The sequence below is a fragment of the Columba livia genome, chromosome 4, assembly GCF_036013475.1.
Source record: "Columba livia isolate bColLiv1 breed racing homer chromosome 4, bColLiv1.pat.W.v2, whole genome shotgun sequence".
Classification (NCBI taxonomy): Eukaryota; Metazoa; Chordata; class Aves; order Columbiformes; family Columbidae; genus Columba; species Columba livia.
The window spans coordinates 59,384,097-59,408,275 of NC_088605.1; the positions used below are offsets into that span (position 1 = coordinate 59,384,097).

The window sequence follows — 24,179 nt, forward strand, 5'->3', positions numbered from 1 at the left end:
AAATATATTGGATCATTGGCTTCTAGACTATTGTACATCCCTATCTGTCTGCACACTGTAATTGCATGGAATACATGAAAAAATTCAATTCTGTCCCCTAAAAGAAATGATGTAGTGGTGCAGGATCTGCCTTCCTCCCTGTTCAAACTGGAAGAGCTACTTCCCTGGGGACAGAAGGAAAAATAGAAGGGGCACCTCTGTGCTGGAAGCATTCCACAACATGCCCTGATTTCAAAAAGAGTCTAGATTTTACTGAAAACTACTTTTTAAAAATCCTTATTTGCATTTAATACAGCTGGCTGGTGTCCAATTAAAGCAGGGCATTAACCAGGACTGTTAAGGGGAAGAAGGAGCAAGGTGCATGTCCTGTTTTGTGTAGTCAGCTTTGTTTCTTAACCTGTTCTTCCCTGCCTCTTTTTGTCTGTTCCTTCAATATTATCTCAGTGGGACTGTTCAGATGTGTATAAACAAATGCTTAAGTGTTGGCAGTGTTGTGGTCTTAGAAGTGTTAGAATAGAGACTGTGTTGTCAGCCACCAACAGCCCCATGTACTGTGGACAGAGTTATTGCCTCACACATATAATAGCAGCAGAGGACAGTGGAAGTCCCCCTTCCCTCTGCTCTTCGTTCTTACTAAAGCCAGTTGAATATCAGAAACTATTCAGGTTGTCAACTCACAGGATTTAAAGCAGAAATTTCTGAATAGTTTTAATTTTATTTTTACATACTCTTCTGTTTCCCATTCCAACCAAGTTTTATTGTACAACAAAAATGGTTGTCATTTTTGCCCTTGGACTTTTTGTAACTTCAGAACTGCTGTTTGAGCCCTGAAAACCACCGTGTGTTACATTTTGGGGAAAACATTTAACTTTTTAAAGTAATTAATAATATAACTAACCAGAATCTGTGTTTCTTTTAATTTAAAAAGTTGCTTGCCAACTGTGCAAAAAAAAATGCAATTTTTTTTTCCTGATGTTTTTAAAACAGCTGCTTATTATATTTGAAGACAGCCCAGTCCTGCAACTGTTTAAGCACAGAGAAATGCAGGCAGACTTCCAGGATGTTCAGGCTTGGAGTCACCTGGGGGGTTGTATGTGTTTACTGGGCGTTTCCCAGTTTATTACTGCAGGAGGTTATAATATATGACATATAATCACTTCTGAGGAATAGTTCTGATTGAACAACCTTGTGCGTGGTAATCTCTTGGTATTCCATTGAGGAAAACGAAATAATAGGCTTCACTGCTGGCTTTTTGTTTTGTGTGTCTATGTGGGTTTGTTGTTTCTTTAAGATGATAGGAAGGGGCAAATGTTAAACCTCACCAGAAAACTGCCGGTACATCTTACAAACATGTACTACTACCTACCTCACCTTCGAGAATACGAAGATGCCATTTTTCCGAATGTTATATTTGGGCAACAGAGGACTGGAGGTACGAAATAAAGTTTGGCTTATATTTTCTATATGTTTATATTTTATATTAAATCCTAGGAATGGAACATACTCAAAGTTCAGAGTGAGTTTTCTCCCTAAACTTTATAGTGTTGCCAAACTGAATAAATGTTAATGGGCATGGCTAAAGCACTTTTACCACTCCCATCCCAGTTTCAAGTCTTTACCCCCAAGTATTCTGATAAACCTTTTCAAATAGCAACAAAAAATAGTCATAACTGAAAAACAGTATTATTTTGGGGGTTTAGTCATATATTCATATGGCTAAGAAAAAAAAAGTAATGTTTAATTTTCACTTACTTGGACACAGAAATTACAATAGCAAGACTGTACTGTAACAAGTACAGGTTGACGTTCAGTGTGTAAAACCAAACAAAACCCCAAGGTTGTGTTATCAGGTTGTGTGCTGGGAAGGAATGCTGGAACTTTGGCATTTTTGGGCTGACACTGGCACAGATGATGAAGTCTGGAGCAACTCACTAACTGCACCTACTCTTTTCCTTCAAAATCTTTTGCTTCCTTACCAGCCTCATGAGATTTTGGTGAACAGGAATCCACGGGTTTACTGAGCTATATTAGGTCATTGACTTAGGTTATACCCATACCAATGAAAAAAGAGACGTCCTGCTCACAATCTAATATAGCCCAGGTGTTACTAGTGCAGTCTTTCCCACAGACAGGTTCAGTTCCTTTCCTCTTAAAAACAATAACATCTAGGTTCCCTCTTCCTATTATTATGTCAAAACCATGGATTCCTATCATTTAAGCTGCTCAGAAAGATTTTTTTTTAGTTGGATTCCTTTCTGAGATACACAGCACTCACCTCCTGTGAGAACTTGCTCATTAAAGTCGTGTTCATTTAACTCTTACTACTCAGAACTCTGACTCCATACCAAAAGCTAGCACTTATTTTACAATATCCACTTTCGAAACCCAGTAGCGGTTACCTATGTGTTTGCCAGAGGTAGCAATATTTTCAAGTTCTCAAATATTTACAGTCTACGCAGTATAGACCTGGTGCTAATAACACAGAAAGGGGTGTCTCTAACCTAGACTTAGCTGCAGGCATCTCCTCTCCCAGGCAGTGAGGCAAATGCTGTCACAGTGCTATTGGAAGATTAACTATCACCAAGCAAACCAAACAGTGAATATTCGTGATTATAATTATCTCAAAACACCACAGTCCCATTCAGTTGTTCTCATGGTCACCTCAAATCAAAATTAAAATGTAATTTCAGTTTCTCTTTACCTGACATAAAATTATGTGTCTTGTGGACTTCTTTCTTTGCAGTCTCACTGGTGATGGGTATTCCTACTGTGAAGAGGGAAAAACAGCACTATCTGATGACTACACTGCATTCCCTATTGTACGAACTTTCTGAAGAACAGAAGGACGACTGTGTAATAATCATCTTTGTAGCAGAGGTGAGTTTGCATGGAAAGGTGCAGTATGCTGTTAGAAACACCATATGGAAATGTGTATCTTAGTATAATAGTGTGGGAGATGGATGCAAAATACTGATAGGCCTTTGGGAATTTCTTCAGGGCTGGAGGAGATAAGGAGCAGTTAGTGCCTCAGTCTTCATATGAGGAAAAACCCCTGTAACTCATATGACTGAAAGGAAAAAAGTCATATTACATTAACAGACACAGTTATTGCAGTCAGATTTTCAAACGAAACCATGAGAACTCATTATTTATCTCTGAAAGTAAAGTACTCAAATAATGAAAAGTAAATCCCCCACAGAAAGGTTCTATAGATCCTGAAAAAAGTAAACTTACGCAGTCTAACAGAAGTACAGGTTACTCATCTGCCATTTTGACATCGCATATCTTACAAAGTACCTTGACTTCTGCTTGTGTACTGCCATTTCTTGTAAAAAAGAAAACTATTCAGGGACATGAATGTTTCATGACTGGGAAAGTAAACAGTGCTCAAGGTAAAATATTAGGGGTAAATATTTTTTTTTTTCTTATTCCAAGAAGTCTTGATCACATTGGAAAAAACCTACAGAAGGAAATTAGTAATAGTTACTTGCAGGTAAAAAGGCTGTGCAATTATTCAAAACTTCATATTTTTTCTTTGTATTTCTTTGTCCTTCCAAAACCAACATGGAATTTCATACATGTATTCATTAACAGTTAAAGTTTGCTTTTTGAGTTCAATCATCACTTAGAGCAGCTTTTGCAACTGTCAAACAGAACATAATTCACTTTATTAAGTGAGATCATGACTTCCACTTTTCTGTTTGGATCACAACAATAACTAGATAGGCTCAGTTTTACTGGCTGTAAAGTTCCCCTTCAGTGTAATTTTCAGAAGCTGAACTTATTTTACAGTTGTGTTTCTCCTAGCTGCCATTCAGATAAACCTTCTACTACAGGGCTTCGGAGAGTTCTCTGGGTTTCTAAGGGTTAATTTCCTAATGGTACAGTTTCCCACTGTGGACCATCCCGCAGAGGCACTTTCAGGAAACGGTAGCTTGGGTTGTAGTAGTTACACATTTCAGCCAATTTAGGATTAAACTGCTGTTGTAAGGGTCAGTTTCTCTCCTTTTTCCCGTCCCCAAAGTCACGTCCTGGCAGCTTCTATTTCTCAGCCATCCAGTAAATTAGAGCAGGTTAATCGTGCTGTTGGGAGAGGTGATAAGAACACAAAATTATGAGAGGATGGCAGGTAGTTTCACTGATCAGAAATCCACACCTTCCTTTTTTCCCAGAGAGTTGCAAAAGATCAAATGTTTACATAGTGAGTTAAGTCAGAATAACTCATTGACTGAAAGTGAGTTGCAAAGTTGTTGGTATTTTTGTCTTATGACAGTTGTTTACTTATCACATCTTTTTTTTACTTACTACAAATTTAACATCCAGCTGGTAACAATTTTAGGTGTATTTAGAAGAACAATCTGAACTGCTCAGACAGGTATTGTTTTGTAAATGACATCCATAAAACTTAGCGCTGTTTGATGTCGTTAACAGATATGTTTTCCAGGCTAAAACTGGTATTTTTATGAAACAGCAGCAATGAGTTAGTAGGTCCTCAGAATTTTCAGTCTAGGAGCCATAAGTTTGTTATATTAGGAATAAACTTAAAAATTTTCAGTATCACTAACTTTAGAAACTTTTGCTTAGGTGACTTTTCTCAACAGCTCAGGCCTCTTTTGTAATTTTTGTGTGATTAACCTGAAGTGGCTCTTTTTACTGACAGTTATATGACTCTGCTTTTCTAGCATAACTGAAAGGTATAGGACAGAATTTTATGCAGAAATTACATTGAAAGTTCATTTGCCTTGAAAACACCATACTGTCCTTTAGTAGAAATGCTGCTATAACATACTGCTTTTGTTGGGAAGGAAAAGAATTGAAGAATAAAAATGAATTGTTTACATGTAAATATTCCCTACAAAATGTTGCTTAATAGAAAAATGGGTGACTTGAAATGGAACTCCCCTTTTTTCTTTAGGTGAATGAAGAATATGTTAACAGTGTTGCAGAAAGTGTTAAAACCAGGTAAGTCCTATGGACTGTAACACCAAACAGCTAGTAAACACATTTTGAGCTTTTATGGAAAGAGTAAGAGCATTTCAGCAATAAATTACAACCCTGCCATACTGAAATGGAACTGCTAAGAAATGAGGCAAAGATGCTCTGTATTGTAAGACACTGTGAAATTAAGAAGTATGTATATCAGTTTATTTTCCTGTTTTTCTTATTTCATAAATATGCTTTAACTAATGAGGCAAGGTCTGAGCTTAAACACTGATAAATATTTACTTGAACCAAAGACTTTTCCCCATGTAATTAATGATGCAATTCAAGGCACCTGAGGCTACACATATTAGGTCCCCACTGACTTCATGGCCCTGCAATGTATTCTGATGTCTCACATGGTTTCTGGGTGGTTTTGTTTCCTTGTTTGCCTCTTTTTTGTGAAGGTAATGGATTTTGGGCAGCAATCAGATTATATTTATTATGTTAAATGCTGTTATATGATGGGTAACATGAAATGGGTGTTCTTTTCTCTGCCAAATTAATGCAAGAGCTATCAAATGAAGGCTTGGTTCACACTGCAGTTTTACTTGCCCTTATTATTCTTTCCCATAGATGTTTAACAGCATCATGTGCATGTTAAAAACCTTAGAGCAGCTTGAGAGGAACAACTACTAAATTAATATGTTTGTGCAAAAAAAAATACACTCATTGGTAGATTTATTTGGTCTTACCAAAGCTGCTTTCTAAGAAATTGTGTAGTGCAGCTAGCAGTCACAAAACAAAGCTAAAAGCCCTGAAGCGCAGCTGACTGGAAGAAGCAAGAGATGAAAACTGTCTTGTGCTGTGGTACTGGTGTTGCTGGCTTCTTTGGTGTACAAGCTCATTCATGAATTAGTACTCCAACAGAAACCCACTTTGGCCAGTATTTTAAGTGAAACAGCCTTTCTTCTCTCTGCTTTTTTAAAATGACTGCAAGAGAGCTCTGAATCTTTGTATCAGTGCTTTATTAGAATACTATCAAAACTACAGCAAAAAAGTAACAGGATCCCTGGTGAGGTTGCCGTTTTTCTTCACATCTGAGGCTTTGCTGCGTGTCCCGCTCTGCTCAAGCGTTTCCCAGGCTGTGTTTAGGGTGCAGGTTTCCCACAGAAGCTGAGCCTGCCAGCTAAGTAACAGCAATAGCCTCCTGCCTGCAGAGGGTTTATCTCAGCTGGGAGTGCTGCAGCCAGGACAAGGTGAGACACAGTCCTCCTCGGTACCGTTGAGCACCCCAAGGTGCAATACGTACAGCAACTTAAGCACTCGCACCATATCTATGTTTTTTGAAAATGTTACTGCAGAGTAGATGCTTTGTCAGTGTTACACAGTACGTCTGCGATTCTTTTTCATAAGCATGCTTGTGCTGTGATGCACTTAATTTTTAATGTTAGCAGTTTTTAATGAATCATAGAAAATGGGGAATTCATTTCTGAGAACTGCCCATACCAAACCCCCACTCCAGCACAGTATCGTTTTGGCTAGAATGTGGAATCAGAGGTAGAGCACATGTAAGGAAGGTAGTTGACCTCACTCTAGGGGTAACAGTTGCGTGTAGTTCCAAACAGTGAATTTAGTTGTGAGTTAATGTTGTGTTTTGGCAACCATCTCAGGATTATGAGTAAGCATCTATAAATTCAGGATGGGCAGGATTTCCTATACACATTTGTGTGACTTTGAATTATTATCCTGACTGTTCTGATGGTGTTCAAAGATCCCGTCTTGGTTCCTAATTTCTTGGTACCTAATTTCTTCACTTGAGTTGTGAATTCTACTTTTGGAGAAGCAGACCTGTCTCTGGGGAGCTGCTGGCTGTGGTTGCCCTCAAAAGTCTTTTTGAGGAATGACATTTCAGTAAATTCTCTTCACAGCTTCCCCAGAGAAATCCAGTCTGGAGTCCTAGAGGTTATTTCTCCTCCTACTTCTTATTATCCAGATCTTTCCAACCTGAAGAAAGCATTTGGGGATTCAGAGGACAGAGTAAGGTAAGATAGCTGTAGAAGACCTAACAACTTTTCTGAGACTATAAAATGGAAAACTCTGCAAAAATCAACATTGTTAGAGCTGATAATGTTTTTGTGAGCTAATGGACCTTAAGTGTACATTTTTAAAAAATCATTATACGAGAGGGTCTTGAGAAAAACTATGCTGCACATCAGCTTCAGGGTGAGAGCAAAGGCTTCTCCTTTGGGTCTTGACATCAGGCATCCGACAGGTTTTAAACCAGTTGGATAACGTCAAGAGGTGATAAGCTAGACAATCTGGTCATAAAGGAAAAAATAGGAAAGTGTTTTATGTGACAGATACAGGAGAGGCTCTGAGAACACACAAAGCAAACCCCCTGTGGCCCCTTAGCTAACTAGAAACAACTACTGTTGTAGTTAATGTGTTAATGACCCCACTTTTGGTGATCATAGACTTTTTATGCTACTGTTAATAATACATTGTAACAGGTGATTATATTTGCTCATGTGCTTCGCATTCACTGGGACTGAGATTATGACCTAACAAAATTTAAATATTGGAGGAAATAAATTTTCTTTTGAAGAACAATAACTAATTTATCAGAAGCGACCCCAACAAGGCAACAAGAGAGCTACAGCACTGACAGTTTAGGTTGAAGGAAATCAGCAAGTGTATGTATGCATGTATAGTAGGTTTATAGATAAACCTTAGATCTTTCAGAGCATAAACATATTTACATACTTATACTTAAGTTTCACATATTATTAGATTTGAATCAGATACACTTTAACAATAATTACTGATAAATTACACTCTAGTCTTTTAGCATTGAATTATCAAACATCACCTTCATCCTCTGGTAAATGAGATACTCTACTTTGTAGAGAAAAATCTCTGTTTACATTTAGTTGGAAAATGAAGTTTATCAACCTATTTCTGTGCTGTTCATCAGTAAAAGCACTTAATTTTAGATCTTTAAATAATGATTGTGTGTTGATCTCTACTGTTCATAGTGTAAAGAGTAGAATCTTTAAGTCATTTGAATATACTTGTTAGACATTTTGCTTCTGGCTGCATTGATACAGATCATTTTTTTTTTCCTTTGTTAATTTTTATAGGAAAGTCAAATTATTTACAAATGTTTACACTGATTGTAGAGGAATTTTTAGATCAAAAAATAGTACTTCCTTTCTTATTCACTTAACAAGTTAGCATACGCAACCTTACAATTTCTGTAGAGAAAAAACTGTAGAGCATTAGAAAAGCTTTTGTTATACAAATAACTCTTGCAACCCCCTCAAAAAGCTTATCAGAATTTGCTGCTTATGTTTAGGTGGAGAACTAAACAGAATTTGGATTATAGCTTTTTAATGCTATATGCCCAACCTAAGGGAACATTTTATTTACAGGTATGTTCACTTTATCATTAAGTAGCTGCAATACATCTGTACTGATTATTAGCTTTGCCAATTTTAATTTCTTTCAAAGGCCTTAATAAAAACAGCAACCTATTGTGATTTTCTGTGTATTTTGCCTATGCTCTTTACAAGTGTCCACATATTTCTGTGTTTGTATATATCCTGCAGCCAGGTACAATTTGATTAAATCTATGTGTACCTTCCTGTCATTTGTGAGGTTGAATAACATGGTAACTGAAGCATGACACCCTTATTTAATTAGGTTAAGAAAGTCAGAGTTTAATGTGTTTTTACTTGGTGCAGCAAGACACAATAGTGGTGGTAGGTCCAGGTTATAGCTCAGATCACAATGAACCAAAAAAACCGTAAAGGACTTTTCCAGACAGGGAAACACACCAGTATAATCACATTGGAGGAAAGGTTATACTGCAAGTTGGTACAGATCTTAAACTCTCTAGAAGATTTAGTGTGTTAGATTAAGTTTAGCCATCATTCCAGATTTGTGCTAATTTGCACTCTGTAAAGGCAACAATCACCACCAGAGATTCCAAAATGTATCATGACTGTTCAGTAGTGGAACAGATCCACACAATTTCATGTAGCTCATGAAAGTCAACAGTTGTAAAAGATTTCAGAACAGCATTTTGCTGAGTTCTTGAAGTTTGTCTGGATCTTCCCCTGCTTGAACAGGCCTCGGACTCCACATCACAGAAGTACATCACAAGATTCCCAGAAGACCACAAGAGCAGGCAGCTCGTGCGGTTCTTGTCAGCATTTAACACAAACGTATTTGAGCTGGGCTATCGCAGAGTCTGTTCTTAAATTTGGCATAGGCACTCGGAAGATGGGTGGACAAGGAGAAATGCTGTCAACTGAACACTTAGATTTACTGGAAAATGAAGAACTTTCCTGTGACTTTAGTATATTTTTAGGAACGCTAGCCAAGGTGACTAAGTGCAGTAGAGCACCGGGCCATGGGAAGCGGGGTGAAGGCAAATGTTAAGCGTGCTGCCAGTGTCCCTTTCTATAATATTATAAAGTTCTCCAAGCATTCATGTTTGCGTGGAAATGACTTACTTATGTATTTGTGTTTTTAAAGAAATGTGAAAAAGGTGTTTTCTTGTCTGGGACAGGATGTAAGGACTGAACTGTGTCATTTGGAGCAAAGTCTGGCTTGTGATGGTCTGATGACAGTTACGGCTGCATTCAGAATTTTCTTAGAACAAAACTATACTTTCCTCGTATTCTTATCTAGTATATCCACTTCTTCATTTGTGTGTCCAGCCTGCAGCTGCTTCTCTAGCATAGATGCTGGTCTGCTGTGAAAATTCCCCTTAGAGTACAGCTGAAAAGAAGGAAGATATTCTGCTATAAAGATGCTTAAAATCTAGCTCTGTTTCAAAGCCTTATACTAATAGAAAGCAAATAACCCAGAAATCCCTTTCCTTGGCCTGATACAAAGATTTACTTCAGTAATCTTAGGGAAAACTTGAAATAGGTTAGAATTTATTTACTGTTTTGTCAGAAACTGATACTAACTTCTGAATTTTGAAAGAAGTGTATGTTAATTAGTCTTGATGTCACGAGTCAGGCAAGATCTTTGCTGAATAATGTAAAAGCTCATTGTAGGACACAGCTGAAACAGGATTTAAGCAAGTAACTGTGAAGTCCATTGAAGCTAACAGGGTTACACTGTGGATGAACCTTACCTGCTGATCAAACATAATCTTTGAAAAAAGGCAATAAAGCACATCAGTCATCTCATCTCTCCTAAATCACATCAGTCATCTCATCTCTTCTACTTGAACTTGAAGCATGTCTCCTACTTTGCCTCTCTTTTTTTTTTCCTCTGAGCCAGCTACTGCTCCTTTCAGGCTTTTTTTTGGTGAAGTTTTCTTAATAAAAAACTCAGAGAACTTTAAAATACTTGCTTCTGCTTTCACTATACTTCCCAGAGTTGAATGCAAATTACAGGGCTCAGTACAGGGTTAATTAAGTAACTTTTAGTGGCCTGGGCTATATAGGATATCAAACTACATTTTCTAAAACTCACTTTTAACTGTCGGCTTCAGAAAAGACTGTTACAGACTTCTCCCTATGCAAAACAACTTTCAGTTCATAACCACATTCACACCCGCTTTGCATTGCAGCCTCTGTATTTTTCATGTTTTCTACATTTGTGTGCCTTCTTTTAGTGTTTCTTGATATGACTGTCTCCCTAGTTTTTGAGATACTCCTCTCTCTGCCTTTGCTCCTTTTCTGGGTGCCCCTCAATTTCTTTTCAAGGATTCTCTGAAACTCTCTTTGATTACTTGCTCATCTCCCTTTACATCTAGCCACTTAATATTCCTCTTAGCTCATTTAATTTTATGCAAGATTCCTTGTAAGTTCAAGTTTTGTTTTGTTTTTGTTTGTTTGGGGTTTTGTTTTGTTTGGTTGCTTGTTTATTTTCTTTTTTTAATTCTGTTTTTTATAACTGTCACTTAACTCAGTCCCCAGATCTCAGAATCTGCTAATAAGCACTCAAGCACTCGTCTCGATCAGTTCATCTCCATTTATGTGTTCTTGATATCTTACCCACCAGCCATACACTTGTATTAGTGGCCAAATTCAGCTAAAAACTGTGGGTCTGCTCTCTCAAGCTCTTGCTGCTGAGTCACTTAAGGATGCAAAAGCAGCAGGAAACTGTGAATTTTCTTTTTCATGGCATTCATTTTCTACCTATTTAGCTTTCTGAACCAGATCCCAGTGCCACCAGACAAGCGCCAGATCAAATTAACTGTATCATTACACTGCACTCCAACAACATTTTCCTCCTCCTCTTTCTGTGTTTTTCACACCCGTACCAAGTTCAAACCCTGAATTACTTGCTCGTTAATTATTTCTGCAATTTCTTTATTTTCGTTGTGTCATTACCTCTGAACTCCTTGTTTGAACTCATTGTCCTTGGCTTTAGCAGCTGGAGCAGCCTTTTCAGATCGCCCATTCTTCTCCAAAGGCTGTGCAAAAATTCAGCCAAGGCCTTTCCCATTTCCTTGACAGACATCAGTCTCCTTTTCTGAGTATCCTTTAGCTGGCTCTACCGATATATTCAGCATCAGCCTTCCTGTCCTCCAGTGTGCTTCACAGCATCTTTCTTCTTTCATATGACTTGTATTGCCTGAAACAACTTGCCTTCTACTAGTGTCTTGATAACCATCCACAGTTCTCCTTGGTCACCTTTTAGGTATGACAAAGCCGGCCCAGGCTAATCTGCAGGGCTTCTAACCATCTGCTTTAGATGCCTCTCTTTTCAAACAGTTTGTTCCCACTGCTCATCAAGGCTTATACAACTTCAGTACAAACTGTCTGCTGTCTTCTTCCTTAACCTTCGGCTTCCTGCTTAAAGTTTTCTTCTAAGTGAGATCTCTTTAGGGTAGAAAGTCCTTCCTTCTTGGAAAAGTGAGAAGCACTCAAGGTGTTATTGTCACTCTTGTAAATAAGTATTTAATGAATGATACTGAAACAGAGATACGTGTAAAAGCTGAATACTGATCCCCTGTAGTTTGGCACAACTTCAGTACACACCGTACAGCAGTCAAACACAAGGCAGTTGTCACAGGTGGCAACATCACCACCCTCTCTGCAAGCAGTGAAACCACCACTTGCCTTCTGATTTTTCACTGCCTTTTTTTTTTTCTTCCTTTCCCCAGCTGGAAGATGATATTATAGCCAAACCTGATTATATTCAAAGTATAAAAAACTTTGCTGCTCAACAGTCCGAAGAGTGGATGATTCTTGAGTTCTCCCAGCTGGGATTTATTGGTAAGTTATTAAGACATCAGCAGGGTGAATTGGATTTGGAGCTGTGTGGGTCAAGTAGGTCTCACTTGGAATAACATTTCAATGTACAGAAGGATTTGCATATTAAAACTTCCTTGGTTCTTCAGGAAAGATCACATGTCTTGTACTTTTTGTGCTCTTTAAAAGTGTCTTTTTAATGCAGTCTCCATAGCACAGAATCTAATAGCTGGCTTCCCATTAGAAGAAAATTGTTCTGCCTCAGAGCACTATGTGCCCCTGTATCATGTAGTTTTCAAGAATGAAATTTGAACAATCTATTTAAAACTCTGCATCCTTTCCTTCTGTAGAGCAGAACATGCATCCTGTGTCGTAGGGAGGAGTTTTTTATTATTTTTAGTAGAGTTTCTTTTTATATTTTTTCTTGTGTTCTCAGTTTACTTGTGATAACACTTCTAAATGTTAGGTCAAACAAAGAAATCTAACAAAATCTGCTAATAAAAATAGCAAGAGAACGAAATGAACAGTTATAATATTTTAAAAACAACATTTTTCACATCTATGTCTTAATTTAAATATACTCAGTATAGTATTGCCGGTGAGATTGCACATCTAGCATTTTGAGGAATTTTTCAGACTTCATTTCATCTGACACACTGATAGATGTGACTGGCAGATTTGCGTTTAGAACTAGGATATAGCTGCACCCTTTATTAGTTAACTGGTTGACTATGTGAGAATATCTCCAGGCATGGGATGGAAATCTTTTTAAAATCCCAGAAAGCTGGAGGATGAGCAGCTTTCCAAGGCTGGAGTCTGTGTGAAATTTCCACTAAATATCCATGCATTTAAGGCTGGAGTAAACATAAAGCTAGTCATCTTTCCACAGCAATAACAATATCTGAATATGTGATTTCTTGTTTTGCTTTCAGGAAAATTGTTTAAATCAGAAGACTTGCCACTCATAGTGGAATTTTTTCTCATGTTCTATAAAGATAAACCCGTAGACTGGCTTCTAGACCACCTGCTCTGTGTTAAAGTGTGCAATCCAGAAAGGGATGCAGTAAGTATGTCTGTGAATTTGTGAACACAAGTAATATTCAAACAGTCTCAGTGACAAAATGATTTATTTTCAAAAAGCAGAATAGAAATCTCTCAAACCTGACTTACTTTGGAATTTGCGGGGAAAGATCTGGTGGAGATCTGCATAGTGTGGCACTGTGTTTGAGTGCATTAGTGCAGATAGAAAGACCTGACTCACAGAAATTCAGATTTCTGCACTGAGCTGTCTTGCCTCCATCAGCGTTGAATATGGACAGTGCAAGCTCACATCTGCCTGCAGCTGGTCACACAGGGAACCCCACAGCACCAAAGAAAACTCTGAATATGTAAACCTGCATTCCTGTGCAATCTGCTCTAGGTGAACTAGGTGATCTCCAAAAGTCCCTTTCAACCCCAACCATTCTGTGTTCCTGTGAAACCTAAGTGGACTGTCACAATTCATAACCTTCTGCTGACCTTTTAATATGAAAGTCAGTAAAGCATACAGTTTTACAATCACAGTTGTTCTGAATTTTGCTTATCAGTTCCTTTCTGTTAGGAAGCAGAACTTAAGTGTCTTGCTTTAAATCTTATACTACCTGGGGAAAAACTTGGCTGTTTGCCTGGAAAAAAAGTGTTGGAAAATGTGTAGATTGAAAGAAATAAATGGTACTTTTTACTGAAAAGGAAAGAAACAGTTGAACTGCAAAAGGTGCCATTCGTAGCACTACAGGTGAGCCCAATGATAAGTATTTCTTCAGGTCCTTTTGCATTTTTCTCCCACCAGTCTTTGGTCTTGGTCACTACTCATGCTCCCCTGGTATAACACACTGTGCTGCAGCAAACTGATCAGAGTTTCTACTCCTTCTTGGTTTTCAAGGTTCAAGAGTTCTTATTTGATTAGTGTAGCCAGTCCCTACTCCAGGTGTTTGCACATGTTAGTTTAGTGCTGCTGAAGAAGGAGGAAGAGACAGATAAGAGTTGTGCAGAGCAGGAGATTGAGTGGAGCAGAACAAAGAGGCTTCATGTTTTATTGTGTAGCAGAAGTGACTCCTGGTGACTCCTGGGGACAGCAGTCCCTGGTTTTACACTTTGTAGTGACAGAGGAGTCTCCATTTCCACTTCATACAGGTAAGAGTAAGCTTTGAAATCCTACTCTATGGGTTAAGCTGGCTCGTAGAAGTCAGAGGGAGCCTTAGGTACCTCTAATTTAGGTTCTTGCCTAAACCGAAGCTGTGTTCCTGGAAGGCAGGCAGGCAGCTGCTGGGAGTCTGCTCTGGCCAAGCCCAAGCAGGGTGGTATTAGCCAGTTTCTAGGGAGTTTCACTTCTGCAACTGCAATTTCAATTGCTGTGGGTAGCAAAAACCTATTGAGACAAGTCAGTCTCGTGCTGTCCTTGGGTGGGAATGACCAGTGGCATGACCTATGGGGACTACTCATAAGAATGCAGAAAATAGAGGCTGGAAGAAGGATGGTGATCCCATCTGCTGTTCCTCATTTGCTCTGCAGATTAAAGCAGTGGACTTGCCTGCAGGCACCAGAGAAGGCAGCTGGCTGACAAAAATCCTCATGCTTTCCCCTGTCCAAGCTACTAGGAATGTCACCAAGTGGTTACACACTGTGCTTCACAGGAGGGTCAATGGTGCACCTGTTTGTGGCTTTTATGTACCGCCCTGTGGTGATGGGTGTTTGGTGAATGTCTTCAGCCTGGGCTGAGTATTAACATACCAAGATTCTACTCCATCTGCTCACTGCACTGGAAAAAGATAGCTTGTGACATTCAGAGTCATCAGATCTCTGCATGGTTCAGAAACTTCATCATTGTTTACCTCCTGTGAACTTACCTCCTGATCATGATCCAGTTCTGGCATCCCCAGTACAAAAATACACGGATCTGTCAGAGTGGGTGCCAAGGAAGACCATGAAAATTATCAGAGAGCTGGAGCAGCTCTCTTGTGAGGACAGGCTGGGAGAGTTGGGGTTGCTAAATGGAGAAGACAAGGCTCTGGGAGGACCATATTGCAGCCCTTCTATATGTAAACAGGGCTTATAAGTAAGATAAAGAACAAGGGGCAACAGTCTTAAATTGAAACAGAGTAGATTTAGATTGGACGTAAGGAAGACACTTTTTACGGTGAGGATGGTGAGGTACTGAAACATGTTGCCCAGAGGATGCCCCATCGCTGGGAGTGTTCAAGGCCAGGCTGGATGGGGCTTTGAGCAACCTGCTCCAGTGGAAGGTGTCTCTGCCTGCAGTGGGGTGGGTAGAACTAGATGATCTTTAAAGTTCCCTTCCAACCCAAAATATTCCGTGGTTCTGTGATCATATGCAGTGGCATGTATCTAGCAAGTGTAGTGGGACTAGCGGGCTGCAAAGATGAGAACCTTAACTTCATGACGAGCTTTATCTCAGTTTCTGCAGAACCACCCACACCAGTCCTGTGCTACTGATTATTCTCAGCTTCTACAACAAGTAGCTCTTTTGGTAGTGCTGCCATAGCATAAAAGGAGACATGCTAGAGACTACATTATTGTAGGGCATGAACTGCAAACCCTGTCAGTAGAAAGATCACAATTTTTTTTTTATATATTTTTTTTTTTTCTACTAAAAGTACAGTGCGTTTTTCAAAGAAACAGCTGCCAATAAATCACTTTGCATGTATTGTGCTTTTACATTGTTTTGCTGAATGTCTGCTGTGGACAAACATGAAAATACCTAGTTCTTTTTCTAGCCTTCCAGATGGTTTTGAACTTTTAGTTAGTACTTCTGTAGAAACCATAAATGTCCCATGAGTTTTGGTGCTTAAGCCAGCTGAGTGAAGACTTCTTCACTTCTAGCTTTAGAAAGCACTGATACAGTTTATGTAACATTTTTCTTTTATAGAACTGAAAGCACTTGATTGAAGAGGTAAACACATTATCCTCCCAAATCTAAAGATATGAGACCTGGGATACAGAGAAGTTAAATGATCTTCCAAATACACAATGATTTTGTGGCCCAACCAAAAGTGCAACCCAGGGAGTCTCATTTTAGCTCTTTGCTCTGTTCTACACCATTATGTTTCATTATGTCTCATGAATTATTGCAGTGTGTTTGTGTCACTGTATCGAATGATGATGTTCTATAGATACAGAGCAAAAATTACATTTCAAGAAGTAATTTACTATCATTAAAAAATCAAGAAACTCAGAAATTCATACCAACTACAGTTATTTAATTCCCTTGTATATGTCATGCCACAAAGTGTACTACACCGGAAAATCAGGATTGAAATACAGTATCTAAGGGCTTATGTAATTATAACATAAAATATACGTAACATATAGTATAGTACATTATAAGCCCCTCAAACACAGGAGAAAGAGCCAAAATGACAAAGATGGAAATGTTAGCAGAATCTATCTCAGGAAGGTCAGTTTTGGTCAAAATAGTTTAATTAGCCAGAAGCAGTTAAAAAAACAGTCAGTTTCAGATTTGAGGTCTATTTTTGTTACTCTGAGGTGTGATCGATGGTATACAGTGCAGAAATCCCTGAATTACTGGTGGTTCAACCTTCATATCTACATAGCAGCATGAGTGGAGCTACACTGGAAACAGTGTATTTGAAATAAGGTAACTGTTAATCTAAAGATTACACATTTAAATATGGATAAAAAACCCGAACCCATTCCCTCAACTACATAATTAAATTTCTTTATGGAACTTTGTTTGTCTCTTCTTTATTTAAATAAAACTTCACTCCCCTTTACTTTCTTTCCAGATACACTGTGAAAAGGAAAAGGCAAAGCTGCGTATCCGTGCTAAACCATCTCTCTTTCAGCATGTGGGAACGTATTCATCATTGGCTGGGAAGATACAGAATTTGAAAGTAAGGATAAGAAATTAGCGCCATATCTCTGAATTACATGCTTATGTCCTGACTTGTTTCGCAAATCGGTTTCAAGAATTGCATCTTTGGAATTAGACAGCATTTCCACATCCAATAACGTTGGCTCTCAAATTTGGGGGAGAATATTAATCTGGCATCTAAACTGCAGGTGGAGCACATTGCTTCTGCACAAATGTCTTTGAATGTTTAATCTGAACACTTGTACCAGTCATGGTAGCATTTCATGGCATGTAGGAACCCTCTTCACAACACAAGGTTTCGTGTGCTCTGCACCCTACAAACACAAACAGTTATGATCGTTTGTTTGGGCCAAATAGTCCACAATCCCAATACGAGTGACTATTAAGAAGAAGGCATAATGGTAGGACAAGGACATGTCTATAATGATGGCCATACATTTTTGGGGAGATTTTGGAGGGCAAACAGTGGATCTGCCACGTATCAGATAAGGATAAGAGCAATGAAGCTCCAGGCTTCAGGGATGTCCTGATGGCACCACTTAGAATGGTCATGAGATCATTCAAATGGCTGCATTAGATCAGACTAGAAGTTTGTGTAGCCTTTAGCAGAGACCAAAATCAGATTATCTGGCAGAGGGCACAGTAAATAACAATGAAATAGCCTACTGTGGAGAAGTTCATTTATAAATCTAGGCAACTGAGAAACAATCAGTACAGCTCTGTCTGCAAACTATAACAATGAGTCTCAGTGATTGCACTGAAATGAATATTCTATTTCAATTAGAAATAGATTGTATGTTTTTTGACAGTGATGTAATTATTTTCTGGAAGTTTCCTGTAGTAATTCAAGATATTGAAGCACTTTTTTTTTTTTTTCCACTGCATGATTTAAATTATGTTTCTTTAACAGGATAAAGATTTTGGCAAAAATCTGCTACATAAAAGTCATAATAATCCACCTGCAAAAGTGAATACAAGCCTAAGAATATACCAGCAATACACCTTGGAAAAAGTTTATGAAGGAAAAGACTGTTTCTGGGCTTCAGCTCCAGTGGCTGGAGACTACCTCAGCTTCACATTTTTAAAGCCACTAAAAGTAGAAAAGTAAGTATTACATGATATGGAATATGGAAGCTTACATATATGCAGTTTGGAAATTATTCAGTTGGTTCAAAATCACCAGTGTTCAACTGTTTTTATAAACCATAGCCTGGTTACTGATGAGAAAGCCGTGATCTGCTCTTTATCTGCTCTCCTTCTTGAATTCCCCTCCTGAAATACATTTCTTCCTTAGTAATTAGAGAGCTTCTTAAATGTTTTTCCTTTTATTTCTTTAGTTAAATATTTTACATCCTCTTATGACAATTCTCAAAGGAGTTTGGTTTTAATGAATTAATTTCATCAATGGGGGCAGTGAAAGCTTTGTTTCTATAGTTGTCAATGGAAAGGCTGTTTGTATGATGTCAGCTCAAAGGTCGTGTCCCAGACCAGACACTTATAGTGTAGGTGAAAGCAAAGAGAGAATATCACTGTTGTGGGAAAATAATGAAGAGTGAATGAATAAAGGTGAGAATCAGTTGAAGACTCATAGACTTGAACATAGGTGTTTACAGTAGAGATGTCTACAAAAGGCTTATGTCTGATGACATGACAGAGATCCACTTGATGCAGTCAGTGGAAGCTAGACAGCTATTCATCTCATTCTCTAGCTGGTAGCTACATTTCGTTGACTGGATTGAATGGATCTCCACTGCCTGAAGTGGGAGCCTGAACACCTGGGTCACAGCCAGACATAGAACTTCAGGTGTTTGGATCTACAGCCAAGTTCCACCTTAAATGTTTCTTCTGTCTCACTCTAAAAGATGAAACTGTCTACTCGGTTCTCACATCATATAACTTGGGCTTCTTGGAAATGAAGATGCATCTGTAGCTTAAGACGGTGTTGTTCAGAAGAACTTACTTTATGAACAATACAACTTGAAGATTGGCACCAAAAGAAGCAGTCCTGCCCGGTTCAGCAAAGTTTCTTCAATCTGTGTCAGATTGGAGGACAGATCTGAGTTAAAACTAACCTAGCAAGAAATACAGTTCCAGGAGTGTCTCTGGCACAAATTCCCATAATTACCATATCTCTGTAATGGTATATTCAGAGAGAAAACTCCTTCAATGTTGTTACAGTTCTTCCTAAAACTAGTCATAAAACTGAGAGACTCCCATTTCTGCAAAGATTGTAATTTCTCATTTATTTAAAAAAAAAAAAAAAAAAAAAAAAAGTCTGTATCTCCATCTAGCAATCTGCACTAAATGACAGTTGTTCTAAAAAACACCAGTGTTCTGTGATCAATGCTGTTAATTAACTGTTTTATGCTTTGGGAAGCTTGGGTAGCCTATATTTTTGCATTTTCCTATTACTGGGAAGCTCTACTGGATGAAGCTAACTTACATGTGGTATTGTCTAATGGCTGGTCCCAGCCCCATCCCATTGCTAACATGTAAAAAGGTATAGTTAATCCTATAATATTTGGGGGTCTTCTTAGGTCTTGATTGTTTGATTGATACCAGAGGAGGGGCGTTGATGCTTTATATTTCCTGGGCTCTTTTTGAATCTGAAAACTGAAGAACTTTAATGCCAGAATTTTAAAATCAAAGAGGGATTTTTCTTTTTAAATCTCATAGGTGTTTTTGCTTAATGATGATAGTTTGATTCTTGCTTTGACAGTGCTGTTGCTCACTGGCTATAAGGCAGATTATTTAGATCAGTATTGATAAAAAGGGGGATTCTCTTGACATGTAGTATATTGTCTAGTAGAAACAGGGATTTTTGCTGCCATTGAATTCCAGAAGTCTATCTCACTTTGGCCTTAGGATGATAGGAACAGATCAGAGAGCAGATCTGCCTTAGCCATTTACGCCTGCAAAGTTTACTTATTTGGAACTTGAGCACTGCAAAGGCGGAACACTTGCGTTTGTGGTTCCAGAGAAAGATTGTTTAAATGCTGTTCTGTTTAAAACAAAATGCCTCTAGTATGGTTTGCTCACACATTGGAAAGTTTCAAAGCCTATTTCTGTTCTCTATAGCCCACAACTAATTAAATACAAGTTATTTGAAACCTTCCTTCAAAACTCAAAATAATGACTTCCACAGAACTTTTGAAAAGTATTAAATACCTGGAAATAATATACCTTTATCATCAGGTACTTCTTCAGAAGTGGAAACATTGAGCACCCTGGTGATAAACTGTTTAACACTACCGTGGAAGTGTTACCGGCTGATGTAAGTCTCTCATTTTCAACTCTAATACACAGTGCTACTTCGTTTTAAGTAGGATGTTCAGCATAAAATATCATGCCCTAGAAAATACTTCTGGAGATTGTATTATTTTATTTTTTACAGGAAATTCCAAGAAAAGAACTGGTTGACAATGGAAGTAAATTTAACTACTCAGCAACCAAAGATGGATATTTAAAAATAGGTAAATTATTTACTATCACCTAAATTAAAATGCCACTATTTGAACAAGAAATGGACTATTGGGAGATCTGCTTTACTTGCCACTCTTTTCTGTCTCTTCTACCACATAATTGCTCTTTTCTCCCCGTGAACCACTTTCACCTCACCCACACTTCTTGTCTGCTTTAATTTGCATCTCTCTCCCGCCTCCTTGTGGCTGTTTTGCTCTAATTAGAGATACAAACCAAATTGCCATCAACTCACAGTTGCATGTGCAGGTTGACAGGAAATGAATCATACATGGGATGCTTGTTTTTCACTTGTCTGCAGCGATTTTATGCCAGTTTAACAATGTTAATTAAAAAACATTGAACTAATGAGGAAATATATCAGAATTGGTCCATGATTCCTAATATATTTTTTTTAAAAATAAGCATGCTTATCAGAAAAGCTCTTTTAGATTCTTTAATGTGACAATGTGGGCTTGTATGTTTCTTGTCAATACTAACATATTTAAATTTATTTTTTAACATTTGTAGCTATAGGTTCTTTATTTTCTTGTATTCTTTTCCAGCTCCTGGTTGCTTTAACTGAAAGAATGAATCCTTATTCTTGTTTATAACTTTATATTTCAGTTGTTATGATTTGACCTTGTCCGAAAGATTTGTTTTTCCCTAATGTTGTATCCCTGTAGTTAGTTTATGATTCATAATTTAGAACTTTTGCATAAGTTCATGTGGAAGTGTATTTCATTCTAATATATGTTTGTGCGGGTCTTGTTTTATTTTTTATTTAGGGGCTTTTGAAAATGGAATTGCAGAAGGCAGTATCAATCAGTCAATAGGAAAAATACAGGCTATTCGTTTATCAGTCAATTCTGATTCTCCTGTATGGGCATTACTTAGTGAGGTAAGCATGTTAATGAGAACATTTTAATTAAAGATTTATTAAATGAGTTTCAGTTTCTCCTACCATATATTATTGATAATAGTTATTTTTTAATTTAATTTTGAATGAGGTTTTGTGTGGATAAACTCACTCAATAAAAGAATTGTATTAATTGTTCAGAGGAAAAGTTACATTTACTTCATAGAAAAAGTGCTGGAAATGCTCCAATGGGATGATTCTCCAGTTTTTGTAGTGCTGTAAGAAGAGCCACTGGAATTTGGATCATGGATAAACAAACCAACCAAAGGAGATAGGGACGCTTTTCTAGCTTTTTCAGTCACCAATCTGGATACTAATTATAATATGCAAACATTTTCAGATGAACATGTGATTATATTATTCTTCAAGTTTCTCCCCAGTGTCTGAGTGTGTGTGAACCCCTAAGCAGAAAACACTCAGCAGAAGTCACTAAAGATAATTACTACAGCCTTAAACGATAGCCATGGGTGGAAGGAGGGAAAAGCTCATGTCTTAGATAATGCTTCAGTAGATTTCAGAAAACAATGTACGTTTTTTTTTTTTTCAGGTACTTATCAAGACATCTGAAAAGTGAAAAAAATACATTTTTGAAGTGCGGATTGCTAGATTGTTTGAAAATCCAGCTTACAACAACAAAACACTGGCTGGGTAAAAAGGACAAATCCAAACCCATTTAATTCTTAATAATATGTATTAGGAAAGAGTTGAGATAACTATTAAATCATAATTTATATAAGATTAAAGCTATAAAGAACCTAATTATGCTAGTAATTTCTATAAAATGTTCTTGATTAAGGTGTCATATGTAAAAATCTCACCTTAGTTTGGCAACATTCAATATATATTATTATAAACAATTGAAAAGGCGATACAGGCTGTCTCAGGGACTGAAGCATAAAAATACGCTAAGTTTCACCAGAACTAAAAATATGGACATTTCGAAAAATATAAAGGACACAGTTTTCATCTCCTGTATCACTTCTTTAGGACTTGAAGCACACCTGCACCATCGTTCTCCTGCACGTGCCTTGCATCCTAAAGATCAGACAGTGAGAAATCAGCTTCACTGTACACTTTGGCAGGGATTTGTATTAAGTGTGTTGAACTGTATTCTTAATGCAAGAGTATTTTTAATTAGAATTAGATGAAATTCATTTTTTTACATTAAAACAGTTCGGAAGGGTATTTTTTTAAAAACCACCTCTAATAATATTTGATAATTTGCAGTATACTTTATATACTGTGGTGCTATGTATATGTGTGTGTAGATATATGTATATCTCTGTATATGTGTGTTTAGATATATATATGTATGTATTTCTTGGACCAAATATTGCACTAGGTTAAGAGTTTAATGTAGTTTAAGAATTAATGCAGTAATGTGGAGTGCTTGGAGATCCACAGAGGGACACCTTTATCCATCAGCACTTACAGTAAAAGGAAGGGCTGAGTTAAAGTGAGACCAATGGATCGTTTAAAAGCTGTGGCTAAAAGTCCAGCTCAGGACAGGAGGGAAATCCAGTGGCTCCGCATCGAACCACCTGTCGTGTGAAGGGCAGAGCCGCCTCCCTCTGCCCCTGCTCAGAACCACCCTTCAGATCAGCTTTTTCTCTGCTCTTACAGGAGTCCGAATGACATTTAGTCACAAAAACTTGTACTAGGGAGTAAAATACAATTTAGATTGCATTGGGGAATTAAAAATTGAATTCTCTGAAGACATCCTCTCTTAACATGAAGCGCTTTAGCATCTTTGGGAAAAACGAATTGTGGTGAGTGTTTTTGAAGTAGAGTGGTCTCTTCCCAAAAAGGCAAAGCAACAGATAACCTACAGAACACTTCTGTTATTTTTGGTTTTGTTTTCCCCTGCAAAGCTTTAGAAACTTGTATGGCTATGAAACAGATTAAAGTGTAGGTCCTGATGCCTTAGTTCAGTTCTTGGCATGTCATAACTTTCAGTACTCCCACTGAAACCACATTGTATCACATATATCTGCATCTTCAGGATCTTGTCAAATGCTTCAGAATGGCAAGTTTTTTAAGTGTACTATAACTCCGTAGTCCAAGCTGTGCTCTTGTAAGGCCTGTTCTGCCTGCCATCAAAAGACGAAAGAAGTAGAAATCACAGTAGAAAGAGTATTTCTTATAGAATGTTTTACTAATTAAGTGTGTGATGTAGTAAAAAGTTAAATCTTCTTTTGCCATTGCTTTCCCTGCAACAGAGTCACAAGCTGAGAGCAGTGTCTTCATTCAGGCTGCCTTACACTGACTTGTTATGGGGAAGTGTCACTGTATAGGCGGAAATTTCGGGTTGATTATTTAGCAGTGAAAACACATAAAATACTAAGATAATAGTTTTTGTTAACAAAACCTCTTATTTTAACAGTGAAATGAGATTATACTCTAACTGTTGAAATGTAATTTCAAAAAAGCTCATTGGGATACCTGAGATTATATTGCGAAGCGACTAGACTTTTGTAAATTATTTTTTTTCATTCTGCACTGCCAGCTTTGTGCTTCATTCGCTCTGTTTCCATTTTTATGTATTTTACATAGCCATTGCAATCAGAGAATATACTTTCCATCACTTTGATGTAAACGAGGTTTTGGTTGTTGAAATTGTAGATAATGAATGGTTGCATGTGCACTGTAAAGTAAAATTTTGCTTCGTGCCCATCCTTCCCTGTGCTGTGTGGAGTGCAGGGTTCCCTGCACAGTCCACAGAACCACAGCTCCACTGTGAGACTGGAGGAGTGTCGTGAGAGGATTT

The 24,179-nt window shown here is 37.8% G+C and overlaps 1 protein-coding gene across 2 annotated transcripts in view; it reads left to right on the top strand.

Moving 5' to 3' along the window:
* The window catches only part of CLGN (calmegin), a 68,097-nt gene that overhangs the window by 12,879 nt on the left and 31,039 nt on the right, over positions 1-24,179 (top strand). Inside the window, exons 3-14 of one of the 2 annotated variants that reach the window (XM_065062007.1) lie at positions 1,292-1,432; positions 2,744-2,877; positions 4,916-4,962; positions 6,852-6,965; positions 8,279-8,354; positions 12,056-12,167; positions 13,076-13,206; positions 16,946-17,053; positions 17,945-18,138; positions 20,230-20,308; positions 20,429-20,507; positions 21,282-21,394. In XM_065062007.1, the coding sequence (XP_064918079.1) occupies positions 1,292-1,432; positions 2,744-2,877; positions 4,916-4,962; positions 6,852-6,965; positions 8,279-8,354; positions 12,056-12,167; positions 13,076-13,206; positions 16,946-17,053; positions 17,945-18,138; positions 20,230-20,308; positions 20,429-20,507; positions 21,282-21,394 (1,328 nt within the window). Of the gene's footprint in view, positions 1-1,291; positions 1,433-2,743; positions 2,878-4,915; positions 4,963-6,851; positions 6,966-8,278; positions 8,355-12,055; positions 12,168-13,075; positions 13,207-16,945; positions 17,054-17,944; positions 18,139-20,229; positions 20,309-20,428; positions 20,508-21,281; positions 21,395-24,179 lie in introns of those variants that run through there. The other variant, XM_065062009.1, reaches the window with a different exon arrangement.